General features: G+C 39.3%; 1 protein-coding gene across 13 annotated transcripts in view; it reads right to left on the reverse strand.

Annotated features, from left to right (window-relative positions):
* SYNE2 (spectrin repeat containing nuclear envelope protein 2) overlaps window positions 1-17,662 on the reverse strand; it is a 374,347-nt gene that overhangs the window by 219,596 nt on the left and 137,089 nt on the right. For all 13 annotated transcript variants that reach the window (XM_021941295.2, XM_021941294.2, XM_021941291.2 and 10 more), the window contains exons 20-30: window positions 15,525-15,683; window positions 14,976-15,149; window positions 12,941-13,075; window positions 11,707-11,865; window positions 9,761-9,972; window positions 9,528-9,618; window positions 8,591-8,700; window positions 7,877-8,003; window positions 6,196-6,353; window positions 4,838-4,985; window positions 3,590-4,200 (exon numbers count right to left, since the gene is read on the reverse strand). In XM_021941295.2, coding sequence (XP_021796987.2) covers window positions 3,590-4,200; window positions 4,838-4,985; window positions 6,196-6,353; window positions 7,877-8,003; window positions 8,591-8,700; window positions 9,528-9,618; window positions 9,761-9,972; window positions 11,707-11,865; window positions 12,941-13,075; window positions 14,976-15,149; window positions 15,525-15,683 — 2,084 coding nt within the window. The remainder of the gene's footprint in view (window positions 1-3,589; window positions 4,201-4,837; window positions 4,986-6,195; window positions 6,354-7,876; window positions 8,004-8,590; window positions 8,701-9,527; window positions 9,619-9,760; window positions 9,973-11,706; window positions 11,866-12,940; window positions 13,076-14,975; window positions 15,150-15,524; window positions 15,684-17,662) is intronic.

Below are 17,662 nucleotides of genomic sequence, written 5' to 3' on the forward strand. Positions count from 1 at the left end.
TGTCTCACTTTGTCACCTATGCTGAGTGCAGTGGCACAATCTCAGCTCACTGCAGCCTCAACCTCCTAGGCTCAAGTGATCTTCTTCCCACCTCAGTCTCCTGAATAGCTGGTACCACACATGCACACCACCATGCCTGGCTAATTTTTTATTTTTTGTAGAGATGGGGTCTCACTATGTTGCCCAGGCTTGTCTCAAACTCCTGGACTCAAGCAATCCTCCTGGCTCAGCTTCCCAAAGTGCTGGGATTACAGGTGTGAGCTACTGTGCCTGGCTGCATTTCCAGAATATTAATTTGGTGCTTTAAATAAATATAATAAATATACACAACCATTAGCAGTAACATGTTTCTGTGATGAAGAAACATGAGAGGAAAGAGAGAGAAACATACACACATGAGAGGAAAGAGAGAGACACAAAGCGCATATGTGTGCTTATGTAGGGGCAAGACAGCATGATATGGCAGAAGAGGAGAAGGTGAATGACCAAGAACTACAGGATCCTAAGAAGGATGGGGTGGCCAAGGAGAAAGGAAAAGACAAGAGAAATCTTGCACTTCTCCTTTATGTACAAAAAGCTCTCCCAATCAAAAAGGAGTTATTTAAGGATAAAGTAATACTGAAGGGATTAACACCATTCACCTAAATCTAAATTGCTAAACTGCTCACAGCCTCTACTTCCTAGCCTCCAATTTTCTCTTCAATTCACTCCCATAAGGTTTTCATTCTCTACTGCCTACTGTAACAGCTGGCCTCCACATTGCAAAATCCCTGTTCCACTCTCAATCTTCACCTCACTTCACTAATCAGCAGCATTTGACACTTGGTCATTTCCTCCTTGTTGAGATGCCTTCTTCAGGTAGCCCCAGAAGTCTCTTGATTTTCCTCCTACTATACTGGCCTCTCCGTTCTCAGTTTCTTCAGCTGGTTCCCCCTCATCTCCCTGATCCCTCAATACGGAGTGCCCAGAGTATGGATCCAACTTGGACCTCTTCTCTTGTTTATCTAAACTCACTCCCCTCAGAAATTTCATCCAATCTCATAGCTTTAAACAGCCTTGTAAAACAATGAAAACTCTCAAATATACACCTTTAGCCCAGACCTCTCTCCTGATTCCTAAAGCCATCTATTTTTACGTGTCTTATTGATATTACTGCTTGAATGTCTAGGATATCTTGAATATATCATTTCTAAAACTGAGCACACCCAATCTTTCATTCAATACTGAAAAATTTCATCCAAGACTGATAAACTTTAGTCTTTTTCATCTCAGTTAATGGTAACTCAGTTCTTACTCACTGCTCAAGTTACCATTGACACAACGGATAATGAGAGGCAAGAGCACCTGAACCCAGAGGAAGATTCCAATGTTTGTTGGAAGCATTCTTGACCCCAATATCTCTTTTACACCCCATGTCCATGTGTCAATAAATCATCTGTTCTCTATCTTCAAACTATATACAGAATCTCAACACTTTCTACCACATTACCACTGGATCATGCCAGCTTCATCCTTGCCAGGGATTACAATAGGTCAAACCAGACTTCCCATGTCTTCTCTCAACTCCTACAGTCTATTTTCAACACATCAGCCAGACACAACAGGTTATGATGAAAACCAACACATTTCCCTCTGTTTAGAACCCTGCTATGACTTCCCATGTCACTAGAAGAACAAGCCAAAGTCATCAAACAGCCTAAAAGTTCCTGCATGAGCTAAGCTACATCTCCCCCTCACTACTGCACCTTCTCACCTCCTTGCCACATCTCTAAAAACACAACCGACCTTTGTACCTACTGCTCTCTCTGCCTAGAAGGCTATTCCTTCAGGTTCGAGTGGCTTGCTCTTTCCTCTCATCTGATGCCAAGGCCACCTTCTCAGTGAGACCTTCCCTGATTATCCTGTTCAGTAGCAATCCCTTCCACCTTAAATAGAATTTCTCCTCCTCTCCTCTCCTCCACTCCCCTCCCCTCCCCTCCCCTCTCCTCTCCTCTCCTTTTCTTTGAGACAGGGTCTTACTGTGTCACCCAGGATGGAGGGCAGTGGTACAATCGCATGCAGTGGTGGGATTCCCTAAGAATGAAAGTTTCATTGAGCCTGAGGGTGTGGGGCATTTCAGAGGGAAAGGCACACTTGACTACACTGAGGGCTTGGTCATCAAAAGACCCTTGAGAGACCACTGAGCCTGAGGAACTAAAGGTGGGCAGAGGAGGAGATAGAAAGTGAGACAGATTTAGAAAGGGGGGAAGAGGCCAGGCACGTAAGAGGAAGAGGCCAGGCTCACGCCTATAATCCCAGCACTTTGGGAGGTCAAAGGGGGTGGATCACCTGAGGTCAGGAGTTCGAGACCAGCCTGGTCAACATGGTAAAACCCCGTCTCTACTAAAAATAGAAAAATTAGCCAGGCATGGTGGCGCAACCCTATAATCCCAGCTACTAGTGGGGCTGAGATAGGAGAATCGCCTAAACCTGGGAGGCAGAGGTTGTAGTGAGCCGAAATCGTACCACTGTGCCCCAGCTTGGGCAAGGCTCTGTCTCAAAAACAAAAAAACAAAAAAACACAACAGTGGCTCACGCATGTAATCCCAGCACTTTAGGACACTGAGGCAGGTAGATCATGAGGTCAGGAGATTGAGACCATTCTGGCCAACATAGTGAAACTCCGTCCCTACTAAAATACAAAAAAAAAAAAAAAATTAGCCGGGCGTGGTGGCATGTACCTGTAGTCCCAGCTACTCGAGAGGCTGAGGCAGGGCAATCACTTGAACCCGGGAAGTTGCAGTGCGCCAAGATCATGCCACTGCACTCCAGCCTGGTGACAGAGCAAGACTCCATTGAAAGAAAGGAGGAGAGGGGAGGGGAGGGGAGAGGAGTGGAGGGGAGCGAAGCAGAGCGGAGAGGAGAGGAGCGAAGAGGAGAGGAGAGGGAAAGAATTCCACAAAAGCGACTCTTGCTAACATTTTAGCTTTTGGAATTTGAAGGCCCTACTCCAAATGCTGGAATTAAAATGGCAGCAGGTATATAGAAGGCTGCCAACCTCAGTCTACTGCAACTCTGCTCCATCTCCAGAATCAACACGAACTTTAGATTGCCTCTTAAATTCAGTCTCCTGCCCTTCCACTCAGTTCCCACCCTAATCCTGCCGGGAGGAGGAGGAGACCAAATAACTAAGAAAGCAGCAGGGACAAGATGTGGCACATGCATCTTCCACCACTGGTTTCATTAATATCACATGCATGGAGTCTGCCAGTCATCCGTCCTGAGGAGAACTCCACAGTAAACAGACAGAAGTACAAGGGAATCGGTAGTAACTCATGTACAGTACTTTATGCATATCTGACTTCACCACTTCTTTGTCCATAAGACACACTCTAAAGAGGAAAGAAAAATTATGCCACGTTTTGTACAGGTACAATACCAACAAAAAGGAAGTTTGCCTGAAAAGTCTACAGAAAAGAATGCTGAACACTGAATACAGTGGGATGGAATAGAAGCAGAAAGACATAGGAAGAATATCTTTCACCTAATAGAGGTGAAAATACAGAAAGGTGCTAGTCATCTTGGATGGAAATGGATGGACAATACTTACCGATGTTTCACAGCGGGAACAGTAGGATCCTTAAGACCAATTTTACTGATTTGACTCTGCACATCTTGAATATTTTTACGGAGTTCATTATTTTTGAAGATACAAGCCTCTAGTAATCTGTTTTCCTCAGCGAATTCCTCCTGTACCCCACAGCCATGTGTCTCAGGTAACTTTACTGATAAAGCACCAAGAAGGTTTTCACAGGAGGTGTCTTCACCCAATTCAGCATCTTTAAAGCTCATATCAAGCATCTTCAAACGTTTATCCAAATGTTTGGCCTTGTCTTTCATCAGATGAATTTCTCCCTCTTTATTTTTCACTGTCAAAGTATTTTCTTGTGCCACCTGTGTATCTGAGGCTGAGAGGTCTATAAAGGGCTCAGCAGAGAGTTTAGCTGTTCTGAGAGATGCCAAAAAGTCTTCCAGAGCTTTCAGAGTATCTTCACTCCTCTGCACCTTGTGGTTCATTTCTTCAAATTGTGTTTTGTACTTCAGTATAATATTCTGCATTGCATGTAGATCAAATGGGTGTAATTCCTTTAATATAAAGTTGCCTGGCTCTTCTAAGCGGTTACATATTTCAATCTGTTTTGCAGTAGAATCTTGGATATTCTAAAATAAAGATAAGAAAAGCTAAAAAACTGAGGTGGAAAAAAGAAAGACTGCTTGTAAGAAACCAGCCCCAAACTGCATGACTAGATTTGATCTAGAAAAATGCGTTTCAGTTTAACAAAAGGTGACAGTTTCTACCTAAGGAAACATTTTAATTACAAATGATCAGATGTCCCAGCTGATGTTTCAATCCCAAAAAGAAAACAAGCACATAAATCTATTGCTTCAAAGCAAATAATCAGATATTAAACTGTTCAGAAAACAATTTTATAATCTGAAAAATAAACAAATATTTTTATTTAAGATGGCATTTAGAATAAGAAAACAGTAGAATATGGCATTTAAGCATGAGTCTAGTATATTTAGGAATTCAGTTACTGAAGAAGGCATTCATAAACAAGGTTTCCTTTGAATTCAAAGAAAATACCTCATTATGTACTCCATGGTACCTACCTCCAAATTTGTAAGGAATTAAAGAGTTAAGAAATAAAAAACAAGTCTAAATTACTGAAAAAAAATTTGTCGTGACTTATACTCTTAATCTATGCTATGACGAATAATTAAAAATCCATAAAGATTTATAAATCTCAGAAGACTTGATTATTCTGTAAATCACTGTGAGAACTTACATACTTACCCTTAGGTGTTGATAAATGCCATCAGCATCAATGAGATGAAATCCCTGGATGGCCATTTTATGGAGAGGCAGGTCGGAGCCACAGAGAAGAAGTGATGCCTTCTCCACAGGTAACACAAGCTGCAGTGCTGTCTCTAAAGATTCCATCCTGGGTGCAAGGTAAACCAGACATGAGGGGAAAACACAGCAGAAAGATATCCTATAAAACTGATTAACACAATTACTGAACTAAGAACAGAAAATAATTATCCAATAAATAGACATACAATGATGTATACACATCATCACATTAATACCTAAACCCATTGATTCAAAATGCCAAAGAATGAATGGGTTGCTATATCCAAGTATTCTTTCATATGCTCATCCATCTATCCATTTATTCATTCATTCATTCAACATACATTTATTTAGTGAAAGGCAGCAGAGCTAGGTTAAAAATGACCCACTGGGCCAGACAACTCCAGCTGTTTCGGTATAATTAATGAATTCTCCTTTCACTCCAAAAAGCATCCCAATACCCAAGTATTCTTTTTTTTTTTCTTTTTGTATTTTTAGTAGAGACAGTGTTTCACCCTGTTGGCCAGGCTGGTCTCGAACTCCTGACCTCAAGTGATCTGCCTGCCTTGGCCTCCCAAAGTGCTGGGATTATGGGCAGAAGCCACCGTGCCTGGCCCCAAAGTATTCTTAGCAGGGTAATATATACCACACTGAATGGAAAATTATAAAACATACTAAGCCTTTCTCTCTCTTTTGAAATAAAAACAGAATTGTAACTTAACTTCACCTTGACAACTAAGAAACCTCATAATTACTTTAATTATGGAATAATCTGTTAAATTTCCATATTACAAATATAATGGGGTCCAAAGAATAGGCTCCACTGATAAGAAATTGAAATGTGGGACCATAGGTAAGTAATATATAGACTCTGAGCCTCAGTTTTTTCCTATATATAGAGGAATATATGCTGGGGGTACATATTCTATGTATACAAGGTCCTAATAACACTCTCATTTCAGAAATGAAGAGATTAATGCCCACAGAGTTTATGCGACTTGGTCAAATTCATGCCCAAAAGAGACAGTGGAAAGACTGTGGCCTTTGAACCCTGGCAGACCTTAAGTTCTACCAAGTTTCTAGGTAGCAGCGTGGCCTGGTTATATTATTAACATTTAACCTCTCGGAGTATCAGTTTCCTTATCAGAAAAATGCAATCATAATGGTAGCCTCTCTTACTGTTGTTGTGACATCCAAACAAAATAACATACTTAGTATAGCAATAGTCTTGCTTAAAATGGCATTACTGGATTTAGTGAGTTTATTAGATTCATAGTTAATAGATCTCAGAATTTTACCTGGTATTAAGAGCCATCTGAAGCTCTCTTTCTCTTTCCTTTAGTGTGTCTCTTTCCTTAATGATAAAAGGCTTCTTTATGTCACTCACATGATTTTCTAACTTCAATGAAATAATTTCAAACTCTTTCCAGCAAACATCAGTTTCCTTTTTTATGACCTAGATGGAACACATTAATCAATTTATCAACTAATGGGGTTAATAGGCACAATTATTCTGTTCTTAAAACATGAGACATTCACCAACTGTGGAGGCAAACACAATGTTTCACATGGAAATGTGTTTTAAAATATTTTCCAACCATCTACAAGTCAACTATCCTTTAGGGAACAATGACGTTAACTGTGCTCTCAGAGGACTCATTCAATGAAGTCAAGGGAGTCGACAAGGTGGCTTTCAAAGGTACCCAAACTCCCTTCCCCTAAGGTAATTACCCAGAATACAATTCAGAAAAATACAGATACATGTAAGAACAGATATTCTGTTTTCTCTGGATAGGAAATCTTTGTTACCTTCTAAACTAAAAGAAAACTAGAGTGAACCAAAACTATTTCTATATAAATAAGAAGTAAATTAAATTAATTTATGGTTTATGATTAACATCTATAATTCTATAGTATTCCAGCTCCTTATCTTGATTCTTTTTTTTCAGTAAGGCATTGCTATATACTACTACTGACAGATCAGCAACCAGCAGTATAATTTGTTCTTCACTTTACCAAAGATTAGTATGGTTTTTCTAACCAACTCATTATTCAGTCACTGGAGAAATGTCTCAAGACAGTTTCTTAATTGTGATGAAACATGCTAAATCCATCACTTGAGCAACAGGGATTTTAACATATAAATTTTGCTTATTCAGATGAAAAATAGAGAGCAGTCAGATGGTAGAGTGTGACTGAGACCTGGTATAATAAAATAAAAGAAACTAGAAGTGGAAGGATGTTGTAGGAACTACCCATGGCCCTCCATCTGGGAGGGCTCCCTCTAATGCACTCAGGGTGGGCATCAAGAATGCAAGGCAATGCACAGATCATCTTCAAACTAGGAAAGATATTATTTGTAGAAGTTGTGATTTGTGTGCCAACTACTAATAGATTGCTTCTTTCTGTTGTTTCTGAGTCACCTGCAATAACTTCCACTGAAGGCTTTTTAGGAGGAGAATCCATCATTTAGAGTGAAAACTCCCTCCACTGCCTACCCCTAAATGCCCAACATCAGACAGTGAACAATCACTGTACAGCAATTTTAAACAATGTGATCATTTGGTAAAGATGAAGGACTGAAACAAACATTCAGAGTCACCGGCTGGTTAACTTTGGAGCAACCCAGGAGCAGGATGAAATTCCCTTCAAAAACACATTGTTTTTGATCAATTCCCTTGAAGTTTGAAGCACAAAAAGAAATAAATACACAAAAACTCTTCAAGCCACAATATTTGGAGTACCAGATTAGAGTATAAGCAGTAAATTAAGACCCTAAACCAAAGTCTTTCCTGGGGTTGGTACTTGAAAGAAAATCACTTTATAATAGGGTGACATTAGAAATGCAACCCAGCAAAGAGAGTTCTTTGGAAACATTTGGCGTATGTGACCTCAACAGAAAAGGGGATGTCCCGACTCACAGTGGTACTATTTTCTAATAAACAAGATAACCAGAGAAATAATATTTTTGATAATTACCTGTAAATCTGTCAGTTTGGCTTGCAGACAAGAACTACTCCTGTCCTCTTCACTAGAGAAATCAGAAGTAACCCTGAATTTGTTGTTTTGCAGGTGGTGTTCAAGAATATCTCTGTATGTATCATACCTGGGCAAAATGAAATGCAACATCACAATAGTTAATTTTTAAAATAACACAGGCCAAGCGCAGTGGCTCGCACTTGTAATCCTAGCACTTTGGGAGGCCAAGGCGGGTGGATTGCCTGAAGTCAGGAGTTCGAGACCAGCCTGGCCAACATGGCGAAACCTCATCTCTACTAAAACTACAAAAAATTAGCTGGGCGTGGTGGCAGGTGCCTATAATCTCAGCTACTCAGGAGGCTGAGGCAGGAGAATCACTTGATCCTGGGAGGCGGAGGTTGCAGCAAGCCGAGATGGTACCACTACATTCCAGCCTGGGCAACAGAATGAGACTCTGTCCCAAAAATATAAAAATAAAATAACACAAAGATAAACAAAAAACAAACAAAAAAATAAGAAAAATAAAATAATACAAAGAAATATTTAAAAATTACTGTCAACTACATGTGAGGAAATACCATGAAATTTCTGTCTAAGTTACTGGACCACATGCAAAATGATGACTAACTGAAAATAAAATTTTTAAAAAGTATAACATGTTTGCATTGATGAAAGACTTTTGGTGGATTTTCCAGTTGTTTAAAAAGAGTTTACCTCTCTAGTAAACTATTTACAGATGCACTGTAATCCTTTTCCATAATGCTTCCTGTTTGTGGAGGCTTTAACTCTGATGCCAAGTTAAACTTCATAGTGGCTTCCATTGCCTAAGGGAATATGCAAAATAGTAAACAAAATATCTTAAACATACTTAATTATCTGGAAAAGATAAATGCTTTATGTTCAAAAATAAATCATTGATTCTTTATACCTCAAACGAGGAGATAATACAATTTCTCTGGGATGTCTCAGCTCAGAGAACAGTCTTTCCGTAGGACAGAGGGGAGCTGCACCTTCTAATTGGTATGGCAGCATGGTAAAGGAAGACTCCCAGCCCCAAAATGCTATTTCTGCCTGAGACTCCATACTCATAGTCAAAAGTAGACAGAAGCCTACCATGCAGGAGCAGACCTCCAAAAACAAATCCGCCTCACCTCATTCCTTCCTCCACATGTTCTGATTGGCAGTCTGGACTACAATATACAGTAAATATCAAATTATCTAGACTTTAGGAATTTAGAAAATTCAATTCCCGCAGAAAATGAAATATATTATAATGCAACAGAAAAGGCAAATGATAAATGAACTTGTTCATCTCAATGAAATGGAAACATCTATACAGATCAAACTCAACCTCTTCTACCCTCAATAACAATGTACACAGATAATCGGTATTCATAATGGTTCAAAAGGGTCTCTGCTAGAAAGAACTATTTGTGTACTCAGAGGAAGATCAGGTTATGCTCGCTATAGCTTTGGTTAGCTGCATTCTCATTTGAAAATCAGTCTTTTGCATTGTGTAAGTGGAAATTCTCCATTGAGAAAAACAATCGGATAATTATAACCAACACCTAATTAATGAGAAGTGAATTTATGGTACACTTGGTCTTTTACATTGGGTTTACTTCTAAAACACATTATCCACATTTAACACCTTTTCAGTTGATGGCTGATTATCTGATTTTGCAAATGGTGCCTCACTGTGGGAATCCCCTCCTCTATTCTCAGATGTGGAGATGGTCCCCCTAGAAAGGAATCAAAATTGCGTGTTTAAAAGAGAGCAAGAAATATGAAACCTAAACAAGCATGACTAACGCTTAATGTCATCTAACTGTGCAAAAGGCTTCGTTTTATCCTGAAGGGTGGCTATTCTTATGAAGTACTAACTCGTTTTTCGACGTGCCTCCCACTGTGGGCTGCAGTGTCATATGAATCTCGGAAGCACATTTCAGAAGTCTTTCTATCTTTTGTTCATAATCTTTGAGTAGTCTCTTCACTTCTTGTTGACTCTTCTGTGAAGGCAGCTCTTCACACAGCTCCCTCAGGACTTCCATGTGGTGATTAAGCTGGTACAGGCAGCCTTCCTCAGAAAAGCAGGCCTAATTGAAGAAATAAAGCAGGAAATGTGCTTCAGATGAGTTTACATGATTATTCCATAAGGACTAGAAACTAACAGATGTGTGTGGTTTTAACAATGCGTTCTTGTATAGCACCATCTACGTGCTATAACAATAGGCGCTGGAGAAAAAAAGATGAGGGAGTCAGCCCTAAAGGGGTTTTCAGTTCAGTAACCTAGACACACAAAGAACCAGCATAGAGTGTGCTAAGTGTTATGATAGAGCCTATGTGCCTGAAGGAGTCAGAGAAAGCCTGCCTCACAAGAGGGAAGCATCTGAACTATATGTGGAAGAAAGGACAAATTCTCCAAGTAAAAGGGGAGAGAGGCTATTGCTAGCAGAAGGACCACCAAGAGGACGAAAACCACGAAGATAATGAAAAGCATTAGATGTCTCAAAGGACCAGTACTCCCGTGGGGCTGGACTGCACAGCACAGGAGGGATGCTAAAGGGGTTTCCTGGGCCAGGCTATGAAGGAACTAAGTGGCCTTCTAAAATGTCTGGAATTGTCCTGGGGGTATGGCGAACTGGCGACGTAAGATTTGTGGCTCAAAAGGACAACTCTGCTGCTGGTATGGAAGATGAGATGAAGCAACCATCATCATTCTGAGAAAAGAACCCTGGCTTAGATAACTGGCAACACTACTGGAAAGGAAGAAGCTGTTCTGAAGAATACCAGATGGGGTTTGGCAACAGATTTAATTAAGCCTGAGTGGAAAGGAAGGGAGGAAGGAGAGGAAGGGCGTCATGAGACAGCAATGCCATTCATTACCAGGAGGCAGAATACAAAATGAACCTTTGAGAGGAGATATTATTGGTTCAGTTTTGAGCTCGCTGAATTTGAGTTCTCCGAAAAACACTGGTGGTATCTACTAGTCAGTGAGAAATAGAACATAGAATTCAGGTGAAACCACTCAGCTGGAGAGAAAAATTGACGCACTATCATTGCAGAGAAGGCAGGTCAAACCCCAGAGTGCATAAAATCGCCTAAGGGAAGCATGAAATTAGCCAAAAGTGGAGGTGGAGACCCCCTTCTTCAAAAGCAAAACACTAAGATAATAGAATAAAAAGGAATATTTGTGAAGACACTAAAAAGAACTCACTGCAAATTATATATTGCTATGTATTTACATATCTACATCTATATTTATATATATCTACATAGATAGATAGATAGACAGATGATAGATAGATAGATAGATATAGAATTATATAAAGCAAGAGAGACTGACAGTGGGAGAGCCATAGCAGTAGAAACTTAAAAAGAAACGAAAAAAAGGGTCAGAAATGTCACATACATAAAAGCAATCAAATAGGATGGAGACCAAAAAAAGATCATGAGATTTGCCCTAGCTGCTTTATACCCTGATTTGCTCGTTTTCTCAAAAGCTGTGCTTCTGAGGACACTGTATACTGACAAAAGCCAACTATGGGTACTTTAGTAACAGTTGACACATTTGTGACCAGAGTCTGAGGACAGGAGCCATTGAGACACATCAAGGGAAATCATAAAATATTAACTCAGTGCCGAATTTTCTCACTTCTAAAAAGTAAGAAGCACAGGCTCTGTGAAGCACAGAAGTGATCATCCCCAGGGGAGAGGAGGGCTGGGTAATTTTCAAGTTTCATCCTAGACTAAAGATACACACAACACACAACCATTTAAGATAAACCCCAAAATGATGACGAAATTTAAGTGGAAACACGTTATTGTACCTCATGTTCTTTGATGAGACCCTTGGTCCTTCCTCTACGGATAAGTTTCTTTTCTTTATTTATTTGCTTTTCAAGTTTTAAAATATTGTCACTAAGCTTCCCTTTTTCAATATCTATTTTCAGTTGTTGAACATATAAAGACAGTTCATGATGAAGAGACTGCAAAAAAAAAAGGGGGGGGAATATATTAACCACGGGAACAAAATATACAAAAAAGTATTTATAGTAACATTAAATACATGTGTAGTGACAAAAGGACAGAAACAAAGCTTAAGTGCCATTCTGATTCATCCATATATTTTGGGGGGAGATGTTTTAAAACATCCCAGGCCCATAAACATGGGTTTTTTTTTTCTAACTAGAAATGTATTTTAGCTGTGAAAGGCACTGTTAAGAAAATGAAAAGACAAGCTACAGACTGAGGGAAACTGTATGCAAACAGATAACTGAGCCCATGGAGACATAAGTAAATGTAATGTGTATCCTGGATGAGATTCTAGAACAGACAGAAAGAACATCTGGGGAAAACTGTGAAAAGGTCAATAAAGTGCAAACTTTAGGTAATAATAATGTATCAACCTGTCAGAGTAAACTGCTAGAAAAAACAATGTATTAACATTGACCCAGTAATTGTATCAACGATACTATACTAATGTAAGATGCTGATAACAGAGGAATCTGGGCATGGGGTACACTGGAACTCTCTGCACCATCTTTACAGTAATTCTGTAAATCTAAAACTATTTTAAAGTAAAAAAAAGTTTATTTTAAAACGAGTTTTAGGAGGATCCTTAACAGTACATATTCAATCCTCTTACACATAGAAATATAGACACATACATTTTAATTATCATATTAATTACACATTTCAATATTATCATTTAATATTAATTGCCATTAATTATCAGAGCACAATCTCAGTGGTAGATGCTTTCTACAAATCATTGCATCAATTCCGCCCAGTAGGTGGTGTTATCTCATTTTTATCAGGGAGGCTCCTCAAAGTTAACTACCTTGCTCAGCGTCATAGCTGCTGAATCCAGGTTTGTCTGCCACCAAAGCCTAGACCTATTCTGCTATGAAACTCTGTATGAACCCTGGGACTGCAGCCTGCAGGGACCAGCCCACCGGTGATACAGCGTAGGCAGGAAAACCCCAGGAATGGCTCTGACAACCGACAGCCCAGGACCAGACATATAAAAACGTAAGTGCAGTGACATATGCATGTTCTTACCTCCCACTTGGCACACACATCTCTACTCTTTTCTTCTAAAGACATCTTTATGTCCTCGGTTACATTATTTTTCAGTTCTTCAACAGCTTTCAAATACTTGGCCAGACTCTTTGTATTATAAATTATTAGTGCTTCCTAAAGAAAAAAAAATGCAAACGAGATCATAGAAACCTCATTCTAATTCTACTGCCAAATCCTCAAAGCTAATTTTGGTATGTCTTTAACTGGTAAAGTAGGAAGGGGCTCCCTGAAGAACATCTGAAGATTTATAGGAGACTTCTCTTTGTAAATTGAGGTTGCTAGCCCTTTGGCATCTCTTGAATTCTTTTCAAAAGAGTGCCAAAATATTTATTATTCAAATGTAGTTACACATGAGGCCCAGATTAAGATACCCCCATGATATTCAAAATGATTTTTGTTACCCCATTGATAAGTAATTATAAAGTTCACTGTACAGGTTTAATAAGCCACTGGTTAAGTTTCCTCTGAAGTTCTTAAGTATTGAGCAGACAACCATACTTCAGAAGCAATATAACATGAAGTCTACCAGTTTTGTTTTGTTTTTTGTTTTGAGATAAGTTCTCGATCTGTCACCTAGGCTGAAGTGCAGTGGCACAATCACAGCTCACTGAAACCTCAAACTTCTGGGCTCAAGCAAGCCTCCCACCTCAGCCTCCCAGAATGCTGGGATCACAGGTGTGAGCCACCGTACCCGGCCAAGACAAAATTTATAGAAAGGTTAACTATCGTGCATAAGCAGTTAGCTGAAAGGAGGCCAATTTGTTTCACCATCAACTTCAAAGTTTTGCCCAGGGCCACTCATGTTGGCAGTCTCTCCCCAGCAGTACACAAGGATGGGAACAGCCCTGACAGGCATTTGTCTGCTCCTAACCTGACATACTCTACAGGAGCAGAAACACGGCCTAGGTAACTAGTGAATGACAGAACAAAAAAACAGGTCGGGGCCTGTGTGTGAAAAAGGCCCCTACAGGAGAGAGAAGATGAAAGTCATTCTCAGGGAGAAGCCAAGCAGGGTGGGAATTCGCTCATTCACTCATTACACATGTTTATGGACTGGCTGCAGGTAAGGCACAATGTTGAGCTCCAGGGCCCTCCTCCGAGGCGTCCTGGAGGACTGCTAGATTTATGACCTGGGGAGACACCTTTACCCTGTATGCTAGTCATAGCTGGGAGCTCCCACTGCCCGTGTGTGCATGCCTACCAGGACAGGGATCTTGCTTCTGCTGTGAAAGTGTACCCACTTGACTAAATGCCATTGGCAAAATGGGGGAAAACCAAAAGGAAGATGCTCAGGGAGAGGAAAATGGTGTGAGAACTGACACCTCCAGCCCTTCTCTGGTAAATGCTGAGTATGAATGAACAAAAGAGCTGGTATTACTCCACCTCTCCCATTTGCTCCAAGGCACAGGCATTTAGCTTTGCTTCTAATTCCCCCAGCACCTCCCACCATGTCAATTAATAGTGAGTCTCTGGTTTGGTGACATCTTAAGCTGCAACCTCAGCCTATCAAACCATAAAAATTAACCTGAAACTGTCTCTATAAAAAACACTATTAGGTCTTTAACTACAGATAAGCATGTTTCAAAGTTTTTTAATAATAATGGTATTTTTTTACATTCAGAGAATGTATGCAAAGTAATTTCATATGCCTTATTTTCACTTAAAGTCTCACAACAAATCTGACAGGTGGATAGGGCTGGAATTATTACACCAATTTTACAAATTAAAAAGCCAGAGAAATTAAATTCTTGTTCAATGTCATAGAGTCAGCTGCACTCTTTACACCATATCACTGAGTACATTCAGCAGATCCACAATAAAATTTGAATTAAAAAATTCTATACTTCAATACTTACATTTAGTAACCTCAGGGGAACGATATATAATACTGGGAAATTCTTTTTAAGTTATAGTAACTCAGTATATAATTACAGTGAAGGAAACATCTTGATTTCAAACAAGATAGGCAGTTAACAATAAATGTCTTACATTTGATGGTTGAAAAGATTCCCACCTTGTATTTTGAAATGAGTTGACCGGGGCGCTCTCTTTGCCCCAGTAACTGCTGAGCCCTCGTCATATATGATTCAAGTTCCTTCTGGGATTCTTCCATCTTCAGCCTGATGTCCAATTCTGGTGAAACGTCGGTTGAGTTCTTCAATGCTGCAACAAGTTTTACCACATTGATCTTGAAGAAAAAAAATTCTCAAATTAACACAGGGACCAATTCTTAATAAATTCTTAAGTTAACAAATACTTTGACTACTTGTTATTTTCCCACTAGACAAAGATATTTAGATATCTATCTAAATCATGATAAATCTATCTAAATTATGATAAATCTATCTAAACGTAGATATCTATCTAAATTATGATACTTATATACTATGATACTTATATTTTCCGACATGCTCTAAATTATAAAGAAATAAAACATAAAGCAAAAGTAATATTTTACGAAACGTTTCCAAGCTACAGGGCTATCACCCCCCTTCACTGCCCACCCAGTGACCCCTCGGTTTTAGAGAACAGAATTACTAAGTAGCGAATATTAAAGAGAGACCTGGACTTTCTCTTTAGCTTCTTGAATCTTTGCCTGAAGCCCAGTTGTGAGAACATGTTGAAAGGACTCCTGGCTTGAAATATTTTGTATATCCATTTGTAACGTATCTTCAGTTCTTGCCATAAGCTCATCATACATAGAGCCTCTGGCAATAAGATGCTATTACAACAAATTGAAGTGAGATCACAATAAACATTCTTCTTATATGTTAAACATTAATCAAAACAATCTCAGGAAACCAAAAAAGTTCATTATTAATCCAAAATCCGGCAAATTTGCATTCTGAAAAATGATATTTTAAGGAGTCATTTTGAAAGTTCATATTGATACAATCAGATTCTGAACGTGTTTTATAGATTATAAAGTAAGCACTTCAATAAAATAAAGAATAAAAGTAATACAATGACAATAGAAAGAAAGTTGAGACAATGGTAATAAATCTTAAAATGAACTTGTTCCACGTCAAAGTAGTGAAGAGGAGAATTCAATAAATGTTACTGGAGAAAATAGCCATCAGAAAATAACCTTTATATATCATAACAGAAATAAATTCCAAATGGGTCAGAAATATGAAACCACAAAAAGAAGACATTATCCATAAAAACCAATCTGCAGCCAGGTGCAGTGACTCACGCCTGTAATCCTAGCACTTTGGGAAGCTGAAGCGGGCTGATCACCTGAGGTCAGGAGTTCAAGACCGCCCTGGCCAACATGGTGAAACCCCATCTCTACTAAAAATACAAAATTAGCTGGTCATGGTGGCACGCGCCTGTAATCCCAGTTACTCAGGAGACTGAGGCAGGAGAACTGCTTGAACCCAGGAGGCAGAGGTTGCAGTGAGCCAAGACTGTGCTCCTGAACTCCAGCCTGGGTGATAAGAGCAAAACTCCATCTCAAAAAATACAATAAAATAAATGAAATAAAATAAAACTGGCGGTGGCTCGTGCCTGTAATCCAAGCACTTTGGGAGGCCGAGGTGGGTGGATCATTTGAGGTCAGGAGTTTGAGATCAGCCTGGCCAACATGGGGAAACCCGACATCTACTAAAAATACAAAAATTAGCCAGGTGTGGTGGCGGGTGCCTATAGTCCCAGCTACTTGAGAGGCTGAGGTAGAAGAATCTCTTGAACCTCGGAGGTAGAGATTGCAGTGAGCCAAGATTGCACCACTGCACTCCAGCCAGGGCAACAGAGCGAGACTCCGTCTCAAAAAAATAATAAAATGAAATAAAATCTGATCTGCTATCTCACTGCAGAGGGTCTTTCCAGGTCTAAGAGTAGGGACAGACATGACTGCATAAATATAAAAACCCTGCAGTGCAAAATAAAATAAACAAAGTCAACAACTCAGCAAAAATATTTGACACAGAAATGAAAATGGATCACAATTCAAAGAGCTTGTATAATTCAATTTAAAAAATGCCAGGATCCCAAAGAAAATTTTGAAAATATAAGAACAGATAATTCACAGAAACAGATGTCTAATAAATATATGATCGTTCAGTATTACATGTAGTCAAATAACTACGCATTAAAACAGTAAGGAGATACCACTTTTCAGTTCTCAAGTTAGCAAAAAATAATTTTTTAATTACAACTCACAGTGGCATGGAGATACGGTTTGGCTGTGTCCCCACCCAAATCTCATCTTGAATTCCTACTAGTTGTGGGAGAGACCCGGTGAGAGGTAATTGAATCATGAGGGCAGATCTTTCCTGTGCTGTTCTCATATAGGGAGTTGCCCTGCACAAACCCTCTTCTCTTGTCTGCCACCACATAGACATGCCTTTCACTCTCCGCCATGATTGTGAGGCCTTCCCAGCCACGTGGAACTATAAGTCCATTAAACCTCTTTCTTTTGTCAATTGCCCAGTCTCAGGTATGTCTTTAATAGCAGGGTGAAAACAAACTAATATACATGGGTATGATCAAATAGAAGTTATAGTGTGTGATATCAACTATGTAAATGTTGATCTTATTTGTCTCGGGGCACTGGAATTAACAGTGATTTCAATTTTTTGAAATTAGCACGTTCATTTATAATTTCAATTGTTCCCTCTTTTAAATTATAAAACCAACAAAAAAGCTCATGTAATTAAAAAAACTGAAAAACAATAGAAAGGTACAGCATGTAAAGAA

This window comes from Papio anubis, chromosome 7 (assembly GCF_008728515.1).
Source record: "Papio anubis isolate 15944 chromosome 7, Panubis1.0, whole genome shotgun sequence".
Taxonomy (NCBI): domain Eukaryota; kingdom Metazoa; phylum Chordata; class Mammalia; order Primates; family Cercopithecidae; genus Papio; species Papio anubis.